At 36.9% G+C, this 19,011-nt stretch overlaps 1 protein-coding gene across 1 annotated transcript; it reads left to right on the forward strand.

The window, feature by feature from the left end:
• Window positions 1-855: 855 nt before the first annotated feature.
• LOC108677150 (cathepsin B) lies at window positions 856-5,555 on the forward strand. Its single transcript, XM_018165309.2, has 6 exons — window positions 856-870; window positions 1,724-1,833; window positions 2,423-2,720; window positions 3,469-3,583; window positions 3,850-3,950; window positions 4,941-5,555. The coding sequence occupies exons 2-6, from the start codon at window positions 1,817-1,819 to the stop codon at window positions 5,553-5,555; spliced, it is 1,146 nt and encodes a 381-aa protein (XP_018020798.1). The 5' UTR covers window positions 856-870; window positions 1,724-1,816.
• The last annotated feature ends 13,456 nt before the right edge of the window (window positions 5,556-19,011 follow it).

Consider the following 19,011-nt stretch of genomic DNA (forward strand, 5'->3'; position numbering starts at 1 on the left):
GTCCAATTCTAAAAAATATAACTCAGTACTCACTGCAGTGAGTGACAGAGAGCGCATTTTCTCGTTGCCGAGTATCATAGATACTCGGCAACGTGAAGTCACAGACAAACAGACGGACGGACAGACGGATGGACATGAAGAGCGCAATATGTGCTAGCACCTTTTTTCATAAATGAGAAAATGCGGTAAAAAGAGACAAAGTTTCTGGTAGTTCTACCAATTCATTCAGTTTTATTTATTCTTAATTTTATATTACAGACGCTGTTTTCAAATCATTATCCAAATATGTTGAGCAGTACGAAAAAGGGTACCAGAAGTGCAGCTGAAGAATATAATTTACCTGTCAATTTTATGTTATTCTCCTGCCTTTACGATGTCAAGAAGTTAATTTTCGCCAAACATTTGGCCTTGTTAAAATTGTCTTTAAAAATTGTCTTTAAAAACTCCCTAAGAAGTTTCCTGTTTTGTTTAAGAAAGAGAGAAATGTTGAGGGAGTATCATGAATACCAGTACGTTTGCAACCATCTCATTTCATTGAATTTTCAGAATCCTACTCTAAACAATCAAATTTAATGAAGATAGTCCTCTGAATCAAATTTTTTGGTTTCCTCTTTTATTGGGGATAAAAGTTAGTTTTGTAGATTTCTTATCTCTGAATCATTTCCATAAATTTGACTCCAATGTTCAATCTGGAAAAGTAAACAGAGATGTCAGAGAGTTAAATACAACGCACTGATTAGAAGTTATTTAAGCCTAATTGAGACCTTGAGATACTGTAGCGAATCCTGTATAAAAGCCAGGACTTTGAAGTAAGTCTTTTTAGAACAGTGGCCACCTACTCCAAAGAGACAACTAATCGACTTACAAGTTGTGAGAGAGGCTAAATAGCGAGCCTGTAGAGTGTATCCAATTGTTCAAGTCTCTATAACAATACGGCATTAATTCAGTGATAAAATAAATTATTACTTTTATTTTCTTCGAAATCTCCTATAATAACCGGAACAGAATTTATGGAACGACTGTACAAGACATTTAGAAGTGAAATTGAATTTCATGCTAATTTGTATGTGTTCAAATAAAGCTATGTGAACCGCCTTTTCATGGCCCTGAATTGTAATTATTTACTGAACTGAATAATAGCCTATTATTCGACTTCTATATATCTACTTTAAAAGGATCATACTTTATACGAGTATCAGTTCGATGCACTTTTTACTTCCAATTTAAAATTCAATTGGCATTCCCCTTCAATGCACTCCCTTCAATACCTTTCCCCTTCAGGGCACTCGCAATCAGCTTAATCCTCTTCACTTCATTCCCTTTCAGTGCACTACTCCACAGCGCACTCCCCTTCATTGCACTCCCTATCTGTTCAATCCCCTTCAGTTCATACCCCATTAGGTAAATCCCCATCAGTTCAATCCCCTTCAGTTCACCCCCCCCCCATTAGGTAAATCCCCATCAATACAATCCCCTTCAGTTCACTCCCCATAAGGTAAATCCCCATCAGTTCAATCCCCTTCAGTTCACTCCTTATTACGTAAATCCCCTTCAGTTCATTCCCCATTAGGTAAATCCCCATCAATTCAATCCCCTTCAGTTCACTCCCCATTAGGTGAGTCCCCATCAGTTCAATCCCCTTCAGTTCACTCCCCATTAGGTAAATCCCCTTCAGTTCACTCCTCCTCGGAGTGCTCTGAACGATACAGCTTCGAATGAGCAGAAAGGCTGTTTGCTTAGGCTTTTGAGGCATTAAAGATTGAATCGAGTTGTTGCTTTTTTGTTCTCCATCACAGAAGTGAAGCATAGACGCGCGATGGAAGAATTAACAAAGTAAGTAATTACAGATTCTGATTTAAAATAAATCGTTGCAAATTGTAGGTCGAAAATAATTCGGAAACAATACCTCTTACATTAGCCACAATTTTTTGAAACCATGAAAATAAATAGAATATATTGAGAAATTTACTGTCGATTCTTGTACTGTTTGATTTAGAGGGAATTAGCAATATTGTGCAAGCAGTATAAATTTTTAATATATAGTACCTACTTTATCGAAAAACTTAAGACGCGTGAAACTCGTTTCTTTTGTATCTCTCATTACGAAATTCCTAATGAATTACGAACACTAATGATGAACGCAAAACAATATGTCACACGACATAGTGAATTTCGAATTTATTCCTGACAATTTTAAATTCCCTTTCAAGCATTATCCAATATTTATTGATGGCTTTCAAAATATTAAAATCCAAAAAAGGTAATTTTGTTACTAATGTCTTGATATCCAATAGACTTCTTAGATGAAAGTGTCTTGAAGTGGAACTCAGTACTTTTGTTATATCAAACATAATCTGTAGAGAAAGAATTGGGTTAAAAAATATATATAAGCATTTGATTGTTTATTTTGGTTCTATTTCAGTTACGAGCGGCAGCGGCACAATAAAAAGTTGGCGTTCATTTGCATCTGGATTATCATAGCCACCGCACTTTATTGTATTTTTGCTCAAATGGTTCAGACGAAGCGCGACAACCGGAAATTTGAGATCATTAGCGGTGTCGAACCAGTACTCAACTGGACTCTCAAAACTGCACACATAAGTAGTGCGGAATCAGACTTTAACGTGAAAATTGTCGACGAAAAATCAAGTGACCCTGGAATTCATTTCTTGTCCGATGAATTCATACAGAAAATTAACTCAATGGCCGTTTCGTGGAAGGTGAGACCTACAGATAAATCTGATCAATTTATACCATCTGTCGCCACGGATCAAATAGCGAGATCTGCATGCAAACTAAAAATGTATTTGCTGGATGTTAATAAATGTTCTTTTGCACATTATTTGAATTTAGGTCATTTATACAGGCTTGAAAGAAAATAGACGTTTCAATTAGCTGTCGAAGGCTATTTATCATTGATGGATCAAGTCTATCGGTTTTTATCGATTCATTTGTTTTAAATATTGTTCATACGCCCTTATTTGAAGGAAACAGAACTGGAAATCTTGTAAAATAATTCAGGGACAAGGGGATTCTTAAAGTGGAATAATTCTTAAAAATTCTTAACGTGAAATAATTCTTAAAAATTCTTAAATGTGAAATAATTTTTAAAAATTCCTAATGTAAAATAATTTCATTAAAATAAAATGTCAAACTCCCATGCCAAAATAAATTCTTTTGTGGGATTTTAATTCGTCATTCATCATATGCTGAAGAAATCTTTGTTCACTTTGTACATTATTTATACTTTTGCTTACTAGTAAATTTAGCAAGGCAATATGTCCCCTGTACTTTTCTGTAACTGAATTCCAATAAATATTTAACGCTTTTTCAATTTAATATTTTGAATGTATACATTTCTAAAATAGTGTCTTTGAGCTGCTAATAATAATAATACAACACTGGACAAAGTTCTTCTCGTGAGCTCGCCGAATTTTGAGCAGCCCTAACTGGCTTGCGCTTGAGCAGGCTGGCCGCAACTTCCCTGCCTCGGCTTCCCGCGAGAGCTTGAAAAGACTGCTTGGTGCCAAGCGAAGAGATCGCAGGGATGTTCGACTTGCCATTAAAACTTACCCCAACACAAGTGAGAAGATTTCAATGCATTCTTGATGAGTTGAGCAGAGTCAATGCTCCATTGTCAACATCGCAAAGACACGCGGACCAATATTTGTGTTTATACATATATAAACATTGACATGTTACGGAATGAAATATAGTTTTTGGAGACAAAATTCTTAATGGTAAAACATATCGCTTGCAGTTAATCAACTTAATTTAAAAAATATGGAATGTGAATTATAGACGAATTTTTACCAAATGATCTGCAACATTTGTATTTTCATTTCACAGGCTCGTCGGATTTGCCTGAAAATTTCGATGGACGGGAGCAATGGCCTGACTGTCCATCACTCCGGGAGATCCGTAATCAAGGCTGCTGTGGATCCTGCTGGGTGAGATTTCGAGGCAATATTATCCTGTACTATTGGCATCGATTTAGTGATCATTTTTTATGGAACTTGATAAATAATGACTTTCAATAACCAATTTTAAACATACTTGTGATCAATTTTCGTTATGGAAGTTGATAAATAATTACTTTCAATAACCAATTTTGAACATATGTACTTAAGGAGAGCGTACGGATCACACTTTTTATTTACGTACGTATCATATGGAAACTTGGTACACATATGTAAACCAGAAATTAATAACTTTTTGTTAGTGTAAATTTTCTAAGAAATGAAAGAAAACGTGAAATTCTTGGAAAACTGCAAAAAAGGGGGCACGGTAAAATCAATATCCTCATTCAATTAACGTGCTACTGTACAACATCGAGAGACGTGTCATTCGATTTGTAAAGACCATATCTAGCGATCGACCGACCATTTTTTTCAAAATTTTCTTCTTTTCTTTTTTTATGACGTTTTTTGTTTCTTCCATTTACCCCCCTCCCCTCCCTGTTTTTTCAATATATAATCCAAACTGAAACGAAATGGAAAAAAAATTTATCGGTGGATCGCTAGATATTTTTTTACGAATCGAATGGTATATCTCTCAATGTTGCAACTTGAAAATCATTGGAGGTGATAGATTTTTAATATAAAAAGTTCGAGTTTCCAGAGAGCCAAAAAAGTGAAATTTGTGATCATTGAAGGTATAGGTTTTACTTGCACTTCGACGGCTGTCGTGAACGAACAAACGAACGTACAGACATTGTTGCGGTAGCATAGGACGTGCAGTTTTCGGACCTTTAAAATGATACTATAAATCTAAAAAAGGCAAAATTTATGATTTTGGACGCAGACGCTTTTAGTTAAAACTAGACAGCTGCACTTTTATTTATTATGCACACATATGCTTGAGTGTACGGATGAACATGTTACTAATTTATTAGTTACAATTTCTCAACTGTTAGTTAATTTGTCCTCAACTCGTTCAAGGTTTTCGGAGCTGTTGAAGTTATGACGGATCGCCAGTGCATTCTAAAGAAAACTCAATTCCGCTATTCCGCTGAAGAACCTCTGTTGTGCATTGAGTTTACGGAAGATTATTGTAGCGGAGGGTTTCCCGAAGATGTCTATCACTACTGGATTAAATCTGGCATAGTTTCGGGAGGATCGTTCAATTCTACCGCGGGATGCCAACCTTACGAAATCGACCCGGTTTGTCCACCCGATAACAGTAACAAACAAGTATCAGATTTGTCATGCGAAAAATCGTGCCAAAAAAACTATTTCGTTAGCTTTACGGAGGACAAGCATTTTGGGTCTGAATCGTACGCTCTTGACGAGGATAAAGATATCATGAGAGAATTGTTCGAAAAAGGCCCCATCACCGTCGCCTTTGAGGTCTACGAAGACTTCTTCAACTACAAGTCCGGCGTTTACAAACATGTCTCGGGGAGCTACGCTGGCGGTCATGCCGTCAAATGTTTAGGTTATGGAGTACAAGATGTACTGCCGTACTACTTGTGTGCTAACTCTTGGGACTACGACTGGGGAGACGGGGGATTCTTCAAAATTGCTATGAGTGAAATCGAATATGTCTGGTTGTGAAAACATCACTGTTGGAATATTTCCACAGTCACGAAAATTTATCAAAATTTTTGTCACATCCTTTTAATCAAAAACATTTATACTAAAAATAAACTTTGATTTTAGTAAAATTTTAATTAATCTTATCAATGAGTTTCACTGAGTATTTTCGAGTCAATTACATAATTAATGCGAAGAAGTTTTCCACTTCAAAACATTTAATAAGCGACCTGGAATTATTTCGATTTTCTTAGCAAAAATCTGTACGCAGCAAAAGAAAGCCTAAGCTTAGGTGTCGCTCTGCTTAATTATCGTAAGAACCGCTCATATAAGTAATGTTATAATTTGTTGACTTCGAAAGCGTATTATGATTTCTAAACAGTTACGATATGAAATGAACGAATCCTGAAAACTGCGGTTAAGAATTTTTAAATTACCGTTGCCTAAATCATAGATTTGGTTACAATAGCAAATTTTAATTTCGTAAGCTGATGGCTGGAAACAAAACTAAATTAATATGAACTATATTACCTTATTACGAATCTCAACATCGCCGTTGAGCAATTGTTTACAAGGCGAAAATCAAAATTATTGAAATTGGTGTATAAAATTATCTTGACTAAGATATTTCTAGTTGGAAGTTTATTGTTTGGGTCTGAGTTAGTGTAAAGTTTATTTTGCCGGCTACAGTTTCCCAACATTTCTTGCTGTGGTGTGGGCGGCCTTCCGCATTTCTTCAAATCCACCTATGAAGATAGCAGCTAAACTCAAACCTCTAGTCAGGTTCAGAAACAGCTCAGCAGACAGAATTCTTACGACTGCCAGCTACGCCACACCTTTGCGCATTGTCCTCCACGTCTACGTTATGGAGTGAGACTTTCAGCGTGCGTCTCGTCTGAGGTGGCGGCCTCGCGGTGTTGGGATGACCTGGGGACTTCGGCATCAGCTCGTCTTCTTACGGAGGACGGGTCTCTGCGAGAGCTGTGGAGAGGACCGAATGCTGCAGGTTGGTTGTCCGTCACTTAAGCTCAGGGTGTTGTGGCAACTTGTAGCCCCGGCCGGGTTCCATTGTGGATAACCGTTTCCCCTTCACCACTCTCAACCCAAATAATAAAACTCGTCTTGGCTTCCAACTGAATATATATTCTATACGGTATACCTTAGAAAGTCATATTTGTTCTATAAATCTCTTATTCTAAGATTATCACTTAAATTTCAAGAGCATAGCTGCTAGGTTCGTAAATTTAAGCCTTTAATATTTAGAACCCTAACATTCAGCTTGTTCCAATTTTCTCTTTTGGCTTTCGTTTCATTAAAATCAGTTGGCATTTATTTTTGACAGGATGGGCTGCACGGAGCTTAGCGCGTCAGTTTCCCTGTGCTACCTGCAGTACCTGGCTGGTTTACACTAGCCAGGTGAAGCTCCTGCTCCCGATTCAGAGGACTTCCACCGGGCAGCAGCTCGCGCCTATCGTCTTCATTCCATTTCTTTGTGTTTACTCGACACAAATTCGATTCAATAAATTTAATTCAAGTGAATGGTTTTCTTCGCCTTATTCAATACAAATTTAATTAACTCATTAATTCCGATGAAAAGGGAGGTCACGCTAAAGTTTTGTACAATTGGAACGTATGTTTAAAATTTTTAAAATATTTTGTAAATATTTCAGCAGATTTTGATTAATTAAATAATTCATCAGCTTTTTACTCAAATAATTAAGCGACGGCAACTGTTTCGAAAGAATATTATGTGAAGAAATGCATGACAAGACTTTCTTGAATATAAATATTCATCTAGAACAGAAAAATTGTTCATGTTAAATGAATCGCTTATAGACAGTTTGATGCATAATAAAGTTCAAATTTTGAAGCCTCAAAGCTTAAAAACCTGAACTTCTCATTCTATCTTGACATTCAAACATCCCTTTGCAGATAACGTTCAAAAGTGAACTATACACTCAAAGCAATTCTAAAATTTTTTAATTATGTATATGATTAATTAAGGATTTAATGTCCTATTTCAAGACAGTAATACAAATTGATTTTTTATTTTCGAAAAGACCTCATTCAAATTTATGGACTTGTAAAAAGGAGTTAGATATTAAAGTTATATAGTCAAGTGAAGTTGTTTATTTCCTGCAGGTAAAATCTGACAGCACAAATAACTTTTGCGAACGTGAAGTAAAGTAGGAGAATTAATCACTTTCACGCCAACGAAATGGCCTACGATTTGTCTTTATTTTACTGGCAGTTTTGTTGTCCCGGCGGATTTTGATTATTTAAATTTAGAAAACGCGAGTAAAAATTAATTTTAGTACTGGATCAAAACTTTAAAGAAAGGTTGAACAGTGAAATCGATAAAAAAACTAGACATATTCAGTTGTTCGCCACGTCACTGGAGGAGAGCTGAAAAATCTGCAAAAGGAACAGTTATTCTTAAACTTCATATGTTGGGCAAGCAAACTTTAAGAAGTGACGACGATCAAGTATAATTTGATGAACTGAAACGAACCTTCGCATCTCAAACCAAAACTATTCTCAGATAGAGAATTTTTAAACAAACCCTCTTCAACTATACATAACAATCCACTCAAAAATTTTGAAAAAGAATATACTAGTTTTTGAACCAGGAACATACCTGACTCTTTTTAATTGAAAAAACTCATCACTATAAATGTAGGTAGCCGCACATTTATTCGGATAAACGTAGAACAAGTTGACCCAGGCTGACAGATTGACAGTTTGCAGATAATCCATGAGAGGCGCGCGGTCACGCAGGCAGACAGCCTCGTTTGTCATGAAGAATGTGCCGCCTGACCTCGGTGGCTGATAGTGGCAGCTTATTAATATTGCCTACATGCCGGTGTGGGCCAGTGCCTTGGACTGATGATGTACCAATGAAACGAGAGAACATCAGTAAGTAGCGGTATGTACTTTTTCAAATAAATATTTATGTCAAGGGAGGACGTATAGTCAGGGCTGCGTAAGTTGAAATAATAACGAGACTTGCATTTAGATGAATCACAAGGCAGGATCTGTAGTTCAGGAGAATAATTCACAGTCGCCGGATTGTGCCTGTTTGCCTCATTGTTTTCATCAGGAGCTTGTTTGTTCAGAAATGGCCGTATAAATTGCCCCGCATCAAATAATGCCATCAAAATATTTGTGTGATGTTTGATTGGACATGCTGCACGTCTGTTAATTCTGAATATACATTTAGCAAAATAGTGCTAACACTTAAGCTCGTTTAAAATTCTTGTTTACGTTTAATAAAGTCAAAGAGACAGACTATGAATCCATTAAAGACGCACTACGGTCGTGAGATAAATCAAACATTTTTTACACCTTGCATCGATATTTTTGCTGATTGGTATCATTCGTGTTTTATGATTTAATGGAGCAGAGCAAATACTTTCTCTAATTCTTCAAGTAATGTAGTTGTTCGATGTTTCCCCAACATTAGTATCTTCGTTCCTCCTATACCGACAGCGAGGGAATATAGACCATTAGTTTATTCTTTACGCTGTTGCAAATATTTCTATAGTGACTCACTTTATATTTCCTTAACCCTAATCGGACTGCATTTATATAATGGTCCATACCTATACGGGCGATTATAAAGTAGTAACATTATATGGACTGACAAGGGTTAAACCAGATCTTCTATCAACAGTCAAGCAACACCACCGAGTCACATGCATTCAATATTCATTTCCATCACTGCAACACTTATGCATTCACTTCCATCTCCTGCCGTGCTACTCGTCTCGCGCATGTAATTTACATCTCATCCAACAACGACTTTTCTTGGAACAGCGCACACGTCACCCGACGAGCGGCACCCTCGTCACCCAACACAGCGCCCTCGTCACCCAACACAGCGCCCTCGTCGCCCAACACAGCGCCCGCGTCGCCCAACACGATGTCAAGAAGTTGATTTTCGCAAAACATTCTGCCTAGTTAAATATGTCTCTAACATAATATTTCCCTAAAAAGATAATTGTGTTGTCAAAGAAAGTAAGAAGGGTTCAGGGAGTATCATAAACAACAGCACGTTTGCAACCATCTTATTTAAGTTAGTTCTAAGAATCCTTCTATAAGCAATCAAATTTGTTGAAGATATTCCTCCAAATCAAATTCTTTGATTCCCACTTTTATCAGGGATAAGAGTTAGTTCTGCATATTTCTTATCTCTGAATCACTTCTATAAATTTGACTCAAATGTTCAATCTGGAAAAGTAAGTAGAGATGTCAGAGAGTTAAATACAGCGCACTGATTAGAAGTTATTTAAGCCTAATTGAAACCTTGAGATACTGTTCCGAATCCTGTATAAAAGCCAGGACTTTGAAGTAAGTCTATTTAGAACAGTGGCCACCTACTCCAAGAGACCACTAATAGACTTACAAGTTGAGTGAGCGGCTAAATAGCGAGCCTGTTGAGTGTATTCAATTGCCCAAGCATTAATTCAGTGATAAAATAAGTAGTATCTGTTATTTTCTTCGAAATCTCCCATAACCAGAACAGAATTTATAGAACCACTGTACTAGCCATTTAGAAATGAAACTTGAATTTCATGCTAATTTGTAAGTGTTCAAATAAAGCTATGTGAACCGCCTTTTCACGGCCCTGAATTGTAATTATTTACTGAACTGAATAATAGCCTATTATTCGACTTCTATAAATCTACTTTAAAAGGATTATACGACTATCAGTTCGATGCCCTTTTTACTTCCGTTTTAAAATTCAATTGCGTATTCCCTTTCAATGCACTCCCTTTCAATACATTTCCCCTTCAGGGCACTCGCAATCAACTTAATCCTCTTCACTTCATTCCCTTCCAGTACACTTCTCCACAGCGCACTCCCCTTCACTGCACTCCCCACCAGTTCAATCCCCCATCAGTTCATTCCCCCATCAGTTCATTCCCCCATCAGTTCATTCCCCCATCAGTTCATTCCCCCATCAGTTCATTCCCCCATCAGTTCATTCCCCAATATGTCTGGTTGTGAAAACATCACTGTTGGAATATTTCCGCAGTCACGAAATTTTGTCCAAATTTTTGTCGCATCCATTTAATCAAAATTATTTGGACAAAAAAATCAACTTTGATTTTATTAAAATTTTAAATAATCTCATCACTGACTTTCACTGAGTATTTTCGAGTCAATTACATAATTAATGTGAAGATGTTTTCTCCTTCAAAACATTCCATAAGAAACCTGAAATTGTTTTGATTCTGTTCGCAGTAATCTATGTAGCAATGAAGGCCCATGCTTGCTTAGGTGCCGCTCACCTTAATTATCGTAGGAACCGCTCATATAAGTAATATTATAATTTATTGACTTCGAAAGCGTATTATGATTTCGAAACCGTTACGATATGAAATTAACGAATCCTAAACACTGCCGATTGGAGTTTTCAAATTACCATTTCCGAAATCATAAATTTAATTACAGTAGGTAGCTAATTTTAATTTCGTAATCTGATGGCTGCAAACAAGACTTGATTGATATGAACTACATTTCCTTGCTACGAATCTCAACATCGCCGTTGAGCAATTGTTTACAAGGCGAAAATAAATATTATTGAAATTTGAACGAATGTTTAAAAAATTCTGAAAAAATTTTGCAAATTTTTCAAATGTATTTAATACATCATCAGCTCATGATGTATTAAATAATTCATCAGCTTTTTACTCAAAGAATTGCACGACGGCAACTGACGGCAAATAACATTATGTGAACAAATGCTTATCAAAACTTTCTTGAACAGAAATTTTCATCTAGTACAGAAAAATTATTAATTTTAAATGAATCGCTTATAGGCATTTTGATGCATGTTAAAGTACAAATTGTGAAGGCGTTCAGTCTGTCCTGCCAAAAGACTAAAGCAAACCTGAGCTTCTCATTCTATCGTAACATACAAATATCCCTGTCTAGGCAACTTTCAAAATTGAACTATGCACCCAAACTAATTAAATAATTGTTGAATTATGTATTTAATTGATAAGAATTTAATGTTCGATTTAAAAAACAGTTTTACAAATGGTTTTTTATTATTGAAAAATCTTGTGAATTATTGACAAATTCGTGGACTTGTAATAGTTATTATATAGTTATATGTTTGGCGCCAAGTGAATTTTTTTATTTCCTGCAGGTAAAACCTGATAGCACAAATAAATTTTATGAAAAGGAAGCAAAGTAGGAGAAAGAATCTTTTTCACGCCATAGAAATGGCTGGCGATTTTTCCTTTTTTCACTGGCAATTTCGTCATCCCAGCGGATTTTGATTATTGAAATTCAGAAAACGCGAGTAAAAATTAACTGTAATATGGATCAAAACTTTTAAAAAATGTTGACCAGTGAAATCAATATCAAAAATTAAACATAGTCACAGGTTCGCCACTTCAGTTCAATTTTCATAGTCTATATGGAGAGTCGAGACTTGAAAAACCTGTAAAATGATCAGTGATTTCTAAGCTACAGATGTTAAACAAGGAAACTTTAAGAAGTGACGACGATCAAGTCTAATTTGATGAACTGAAACGAACTTTCGCATCTCAAACCAAAGCTCTTCTCAAATAAAGATTTTTTAAACAAACCCTCTTCAACTAAACATAACAATCCACTCAGAAATTTTGAAAATAATATACTATATTTTTTAACCAGGAACATACTTGACTCTTTTTAATTAAAAAACTCATCACGATGAATATAGATAGCCGCACATTTATGCCATTAAACGTAGAATAAGTTGACCCAGGCTGACAGATTGACAGTTTGCAGATAATCCATGAGAGGCGCGCGGTCGCAGCGCTCGGCTGCACCGTGCCGCCGAGGTTGGCGCTCTCTGTACATAAGCCGTCGGTGCCGCAATATCGGCGGGAGGCCGCAGGCAGACAGCCTCGTTTGTCATGAAGCTGTCTCTTATACACATCTAGATGTGTATAAGAGACAGGCGCTACAGTCATTAAATAAAATTGTCTCCGTAAACATGTAGGGAAGAGTAAGTAATTTATTTAAGTATGAATTGGTTCCAGGGTAAGAATTGATTGTATGGTCAGATTTAGCTATGCATATCTACTCTTGCTTATTCAATCACATTCTTTATAAGGCATGCACAATTGTGTTAATAGTTGGAAAAGTTTGTGAGACCATGCTGAAATCGTACTATTTCTATACAGTTTAGATGACCACTTAGCAATAGACACATAATTTCTACTGTTCAAAAATAAACATTCGCACAACCTGCATTTATTGCTCTGTGGGTGATTTGACATTCAGTGTATTTTAATTATTATCGACGCAGCACAAATGGCAAGGTTTGGACATCATGGGTGCAATGCGGGAAAATGGTTGAATGCTCGAGAACAACTTTTCGTATATGTGCTCGATCAGGCNTGAGGCCATATGCTGTCTCTTATACACATCTAGATGTGTATAAGAGACAGTCACTGCACTCCCCATCAGTTCATTCCCCCATCAGTTCATTCCCCCATCAGTTCATTCCCCCATCAGTTCATTCCCCCATCAGTTCATTCCCCCATCAGTTCATTCCCCCATCAGTTCACTCCTCCTCGGAGTGCACTGATCAATACAACTTCGAATGAGCAGAAAGGCTGTTTGGTCAGGCTTTTAAGGCATTCAAGATTGAATCGAGTTCTCGCTTTTTTGTTCTCCATCACAGAAGTGAAGCATAGACACGCGATGGAAGAATCAGAATCAACAAAGTAAGTAATTACAGATTCTGATTTAAAATAAATCCTTAAATTTTAGGTTAATAAGAATAGGGAAGCAATACGTCTTACATTAACCAACATTTTTGAAATCATGACAATAAATAGAATATTTTGAGACATTTATTGTAGCTTCCTGTAAGGTTTGATTTCGGTTTTATAACTTTTTATCCACACCAGATTGAGAAAATTACCAATATTGTACAAGCAGTGAAAATTTTTAATATATAATACCTACTTCATCGAAAACTTGAAACTCGTTTCTTTTCCATATCTCATTACGAAATTCCGTTATGGAGACACTAATGATGAACGCAAAAAAATGTCACATGTCATGGTGAATTTTGTATTTTTAACCCTCACATCCCAAAATTTACTTTCACACATTATCCAATATTCATCGAAGGCTTTCAAAAAATTTTAAATCCTAAAAAGGTTATTTTGTTACTAAATCTTGATATCCAATAGACTTCTATAGATGAAAATGACTTGAAGTGGAACTTTGTACTTTTGTTATATCAAACATCTATTTAGTCTGTAAAGAATGTATTGTATCAAAAATATATATTAGCATTTGATTGTTTATTTTCGTTGTCTTTCAGTTACGAGCGGCCGCGGCTCATTAAAACGTGCGCGTACCTCGCCGTCTGGTTTATCATAACCGTCGGGATTTGCTTTCTTATCATGCATTACATTATGGAACAAATAAAGCACGGCAACCGGAAATTTGAGATCACTAGCAGTGTTGAACCAGTGCTCAACTGGACTCTGAAAACTGGAGACAGAAGTATTGCGGAATCAGACTTTAACGTGAAAATTGTCGACGAAAAATCAAGTGACCCTGATCACCCAACACAGCGCCCTCATCACCCAACACAGCGCCCTCGTCACCCAACACAGCGCCCTCATCACCCAACACAGCGCCCTCATCACCCAACACGATTGGTATCACAACACGTCCACGCTCAGTTCTTGCTCCGACCAGCGCTGACAAGATGCAATCTCGCCTGCAGGTTTGTCAGATGCATTGCACCATCAACTTCCAAGTATTTGTTTAGCTGCTGCAGTGCCTGCAATTGCTGATGGGGCTATCACATTTCAAAACGCCTTATGCCAGAAATAGTATAAATTGACTGTGCTTGCATAAACGTGTACTTTTGCGAATGACCATAATTTTGACAGAAATTTTGTGATGTTAAAATTGATTATTAAGCCCTGACGTTCTAAAAAATATTTCTCAATAATATAACTGATAGAAAAATATTACAACAAAATGTTCATCAAGAACTCTGATTACAAGTTCAGTTGGAGAACTAATAAAGTATCACAAATTTTGGAAATGGTCCATAGCTCTAATCTGTCAAACTATTTGAGTTAGTTTAACATAGGCACTGTCAGTTGAATCCGTTGATAAATAATTAAATCGATAAGTAATGAAGCCCGTCAAGAAATTACTGCTGTCTGCCGCGAATACGGCTGGAATTTAAATACAACTTCACAAGTTCGATCATAAATAAGACGAATCTAATCCCTACTCCAGTGTTCAAATTAAAAATAAAAAAACTACTGTGATTTACCTCAACTAACCGACAAGGCAATTTGATTACTTTAATGCAAATTATTTTCTAACCCGATTAAATTGAGTCAAAAATGATGATATCATTAATGATTATTAATGATATTATCATTAATGAAGCATCAAAAATATAGATTAACGTTAATTTAAAATGTAAGAAATAATGTTTTCTTACCAACAGTCTATCAGCACTTGATTTGATTATAAGATTTGAAGCTCGAATTTTCAATATAATTGGAAGACCTTCAGCGTTTACGAAACTTGCAGCCCATAGCGTTAACACTAGCGCGTTAACGCCCGTGTTTAAAATCTAACCATCGTTTCTCTAAGACAAATACCATAGATTTAAAGTTGGACACCCGCTTGCATTAACGAGCGACAGTAACTTCAGATCCTCGAGCTCACAAAAGAAGTACTGTGAGAGGAAACGAGCCTAACGAGCTTCCTCAACATTTTAATGGCCAAGTTCCAAAATACTCGTACCAAAAGTTTGCAATTTATTCCATATAATTGGAACTCGTGTATAGAATACAGACCTGGCTGTGAATATTAAAATTGGCCCTGACATAGAGCAAAAATAGATGCTCCTCTGTGTCCTGCGGGAACGGTAATTTCGAAAATGAATGTTTCTCACACATGGATCTTCCAGTGGTGAGGTACATTCATTTATCTACATATACTGTATTCGTTGATTAAATACAATCAGATTTCAAAAATTTCTTCGAAGCCGATTATTTCTGCAAAAAAGAGACACCCAGAAAGATCTAAATCATGCTTTATTCCATAAAAGTACAGACTTTATTAAATCTCATGTACATATAGTGTGAATGACTGGCTTCAAAGGTTCCGACCTAATGGAAACTGAAGCTGAATAAATCTCGTCGCTAATTGGCAGGCTACAAACGATTCAGTAATGACTCAAATTCAATATCCATTTGATTCCCAGTGTATTCTTTTTATTATAATGAAGAATAGAGTAAATGATTATGTGCATATCGGCATCACAGTTATTTATTCTCATGAAAAATGTCAAGGCAACATTTTCATGAGTAATAATTATTAATTTGAGGTATTTCAATCTCTGCATCAGAACGTCAATACAGGAAATTTCATTTTTCCAACACATTTCTTAATCCACGCTCGGACAGTTCAACGAAAATAATTTTTGACCGACCAGATTCAAGTGTCTTTAGACAGTACTAGGCCCGTATTTAGACAGTACTAGGCCCGTATTTAGGCACTACTAGGCCTGTATTTAGACAGTACTAGGCCCGTATTTAAAGAGTACTAGGCCCGTATTCAGACAGTACTAGGCCCGTATTTAGGCACTACTAGACCCGTATTTAGACAGTACTAGTACCGTATTTAGACCGTATTAGGCCCGTATTTAGGCACTACTTGGTCCGTATTTAGACAGTACTAGATAGGCCCGAATTTAGACAGTATTAGGCCCGTATTTAGACAGTACTGGGCCCGTATTCAGACAGTACTAGGCCCGTATTTAGACAGTACTAGGCCCGTATTTAGACAGTATTAGGCCCCTATTTAGACAGTACTAGACCCGTATTTAGACAGTATTAGGCCCGTATTTAGGCACTACTAGGCCCGTATTCAGACAGTACTAGGCCCGTATTTAGACAGTACTAGGCCCTTATTTAGACAGTACTAGGCCCGTATTTAGACAGTATTAGGCCCATATTTAGACAGTACTAGGCCCATATTTAGACAGTACTAGGCCCGTATTAGACAGTACTAGGCTCGTATTTAGACAGTACTGGGCCCGTATTTAGACAGTACAAGGCCCGTATTTAGACAGTACTAGGCTCTTATTTAGACACTACTAGGCCCGCATTTAGACACTACTAGGCCCATATTTAGACAGTACTAGGCCCATATTTAGACAGTACTAGGCCCATATTTAGACTGTACTAGGCCCTTATTTAGACAGTACTAGGCCCGAATTTAGACAGTACTAGGCCCTTATTTAGATAGTAATAGGACCGTATTAAGACAGTACTAGGCCTCTATTTAGACAGTACTAGGCCCTTATTTTGACAGTACTAGGCCCATATTTTGACAGTACTAGGCCCATATTTAGACAGTACTAGGCCCATATTTGGATAGTACTAGGCCCGTATTCAGACAGTACTCGGCCCGTATTTAGACCGTACTAGTGCTTAGACAGTTCTAAGCACTTATTTAGACAGTACTAGGCCCTTATTTAGACAGTTCTAGGCCATATTTAGACAGTACTAGGCCCATATTTAGACAGTACTAGACTCATATTTAGACAGTACTAGGCCCGTATTTAGGCACTACTAGGCCCTTATTTAGGCATTACTAGGCCCGTATTTAGACAGTACTAGACTCATATTTAGACAGTACTATGCCCGTATTTAGGCACTACTAGGCCCTTATTTAGGCATTACTAGGCCCGTATTTAGACAGTACTAGACTCATATTTAGACAGTACTATGCCCGTATTTAGGCACTACTAGGCCCTTATTTAGGCATTACTAGGCCCGTATTTAGACAGTACTAGACTCATATTTAGACAGTACTATGCCCGTATTTAGGCACTACTAGGCCCTTATTTAGGCATTACTAGGCCCGTATTTAGACAGTACTAGACTCATATTTAGACAGTACTATGCCCGTATTTAGGCACTACTAGGCCCTTATTTAGGCATTACTAGGCCCGTATTTAGACAGTACTAGACTCATATTTAGACAGTACTATGCCCGTATTTAGGCACTACTAGGCCCTTATTTAGGCATTACTAGGCCCGTATTTAGACAGTACTAGACTCATATTTAGACAGTACTATGCCCGTATTTAGGCACTACTAGGCCCTTATTTAGGCATTACTAGGCCCGTATTTAGACAGTACTAGACTCATATTTAGACAGTACTATGCCCGTATTTAGGCACTACTAGGCCCTTATTTAGGCATTACTAGGCCCGTATTTAGACAGTACTAGACTCATATTTAGACAGTACTATGCCCGTATTTAGGCACTACTAGGCCCTTATTTAGGCATTACTAGGCCCGTATTTAGACAGTACTAGACTCATATTTAGACAGTACTATGCCCGTATTTAGGCACTACTAGGCCCTTATTTAGGCATTACTAGGCCCGTATTTAGACAGTACTAGACTCATATTTAGACAGTACTATGCCCGTATTTAGGCACTACTAGGCCCTTNGTACCATTGGAAAGAGCAGAATTTCAGCTTTAAGATGAGCTCAAAAACCGGAAAAGCCAAAATTGAAAATTTTAGGTTAGACGGTCCCCTTAATAGAGGTTTAATCCAGAAGATAAACCCTCTCTACACATGAAAAGGTTGTCATATATGCAGATAAAAATGTGGTCAATTAACTAAAATAACATTAAAGATCTGAATTACAATTCATCGGAAAGGATGCAAGCTGCCTGCGGGAATAACTTTTTGTATCTGGTAAATTTTACTTTAAAATTTCGATCCTTTTAAATATTTAACTGATTTTAACATTACATGATAAAGTTAAGAATTTCTAATGAAATTTAAAATCTTTAAATAAAATGGGTCATCAAATTGAAAAACTTTAAAAATCAGCAAGGATAAATTCCTAATAGTTAAGCTTTCACACACAAAGTTATTTAGACAATTCCATGACATAAATCTAGCTTCCTGTATACGCTCAGCTGCTGGAAAAACACGTTTTTAGGCTAAGCCAATACGGCTGAGGCAACAATCAGGCACGAATTTTCTCAACGAAAATAAATGACGTTGCAGGTGCATTGATTTGTAGGCAACGTTTGAACTTGGCAGCCTACGCAAGACATGAGCCTACGCAAGACATGAGCCTACACAAGACATGAGCCTACACAAGACATGAGCCTACGCAAGACATGAGCCTACACAAGACCTGAGCCTACACAAGACATGAGCCTGCACAAGACATGAGCCCACGCAAGACATGAGCCTACACAAGACATGAGCCTACACAAGACATGAGCCTACGCAAGACATGAGCCTACACAAGACATGAGCCTACGCAAGACATGAGCCTACGCAAGACATAATGAAATGGCTGATTTACCGTGCATGATTTTAAAGGTGCATGAAAGAATAAAATTAAGCTAATAATTTTAATTGAAAACCAACAAGTCCTCTGTGAA

This window comes from Hyalella azteca, unplaced genomic scaffold (assembly GCF_000764305.2).
Source record: "Hyalella azteca isolate HAZT.00-mixed unplaced genomic scaffold, Hazt_2.0.2 contig15946, whole genome shotgun sequence".
NCBI classification, from domain to species: Eukaryota; Metazoa; Arthropoda; class Malacostraca; order Amphipoda; family Hyalellidae; genus Hyalella; species Hyalella azteca.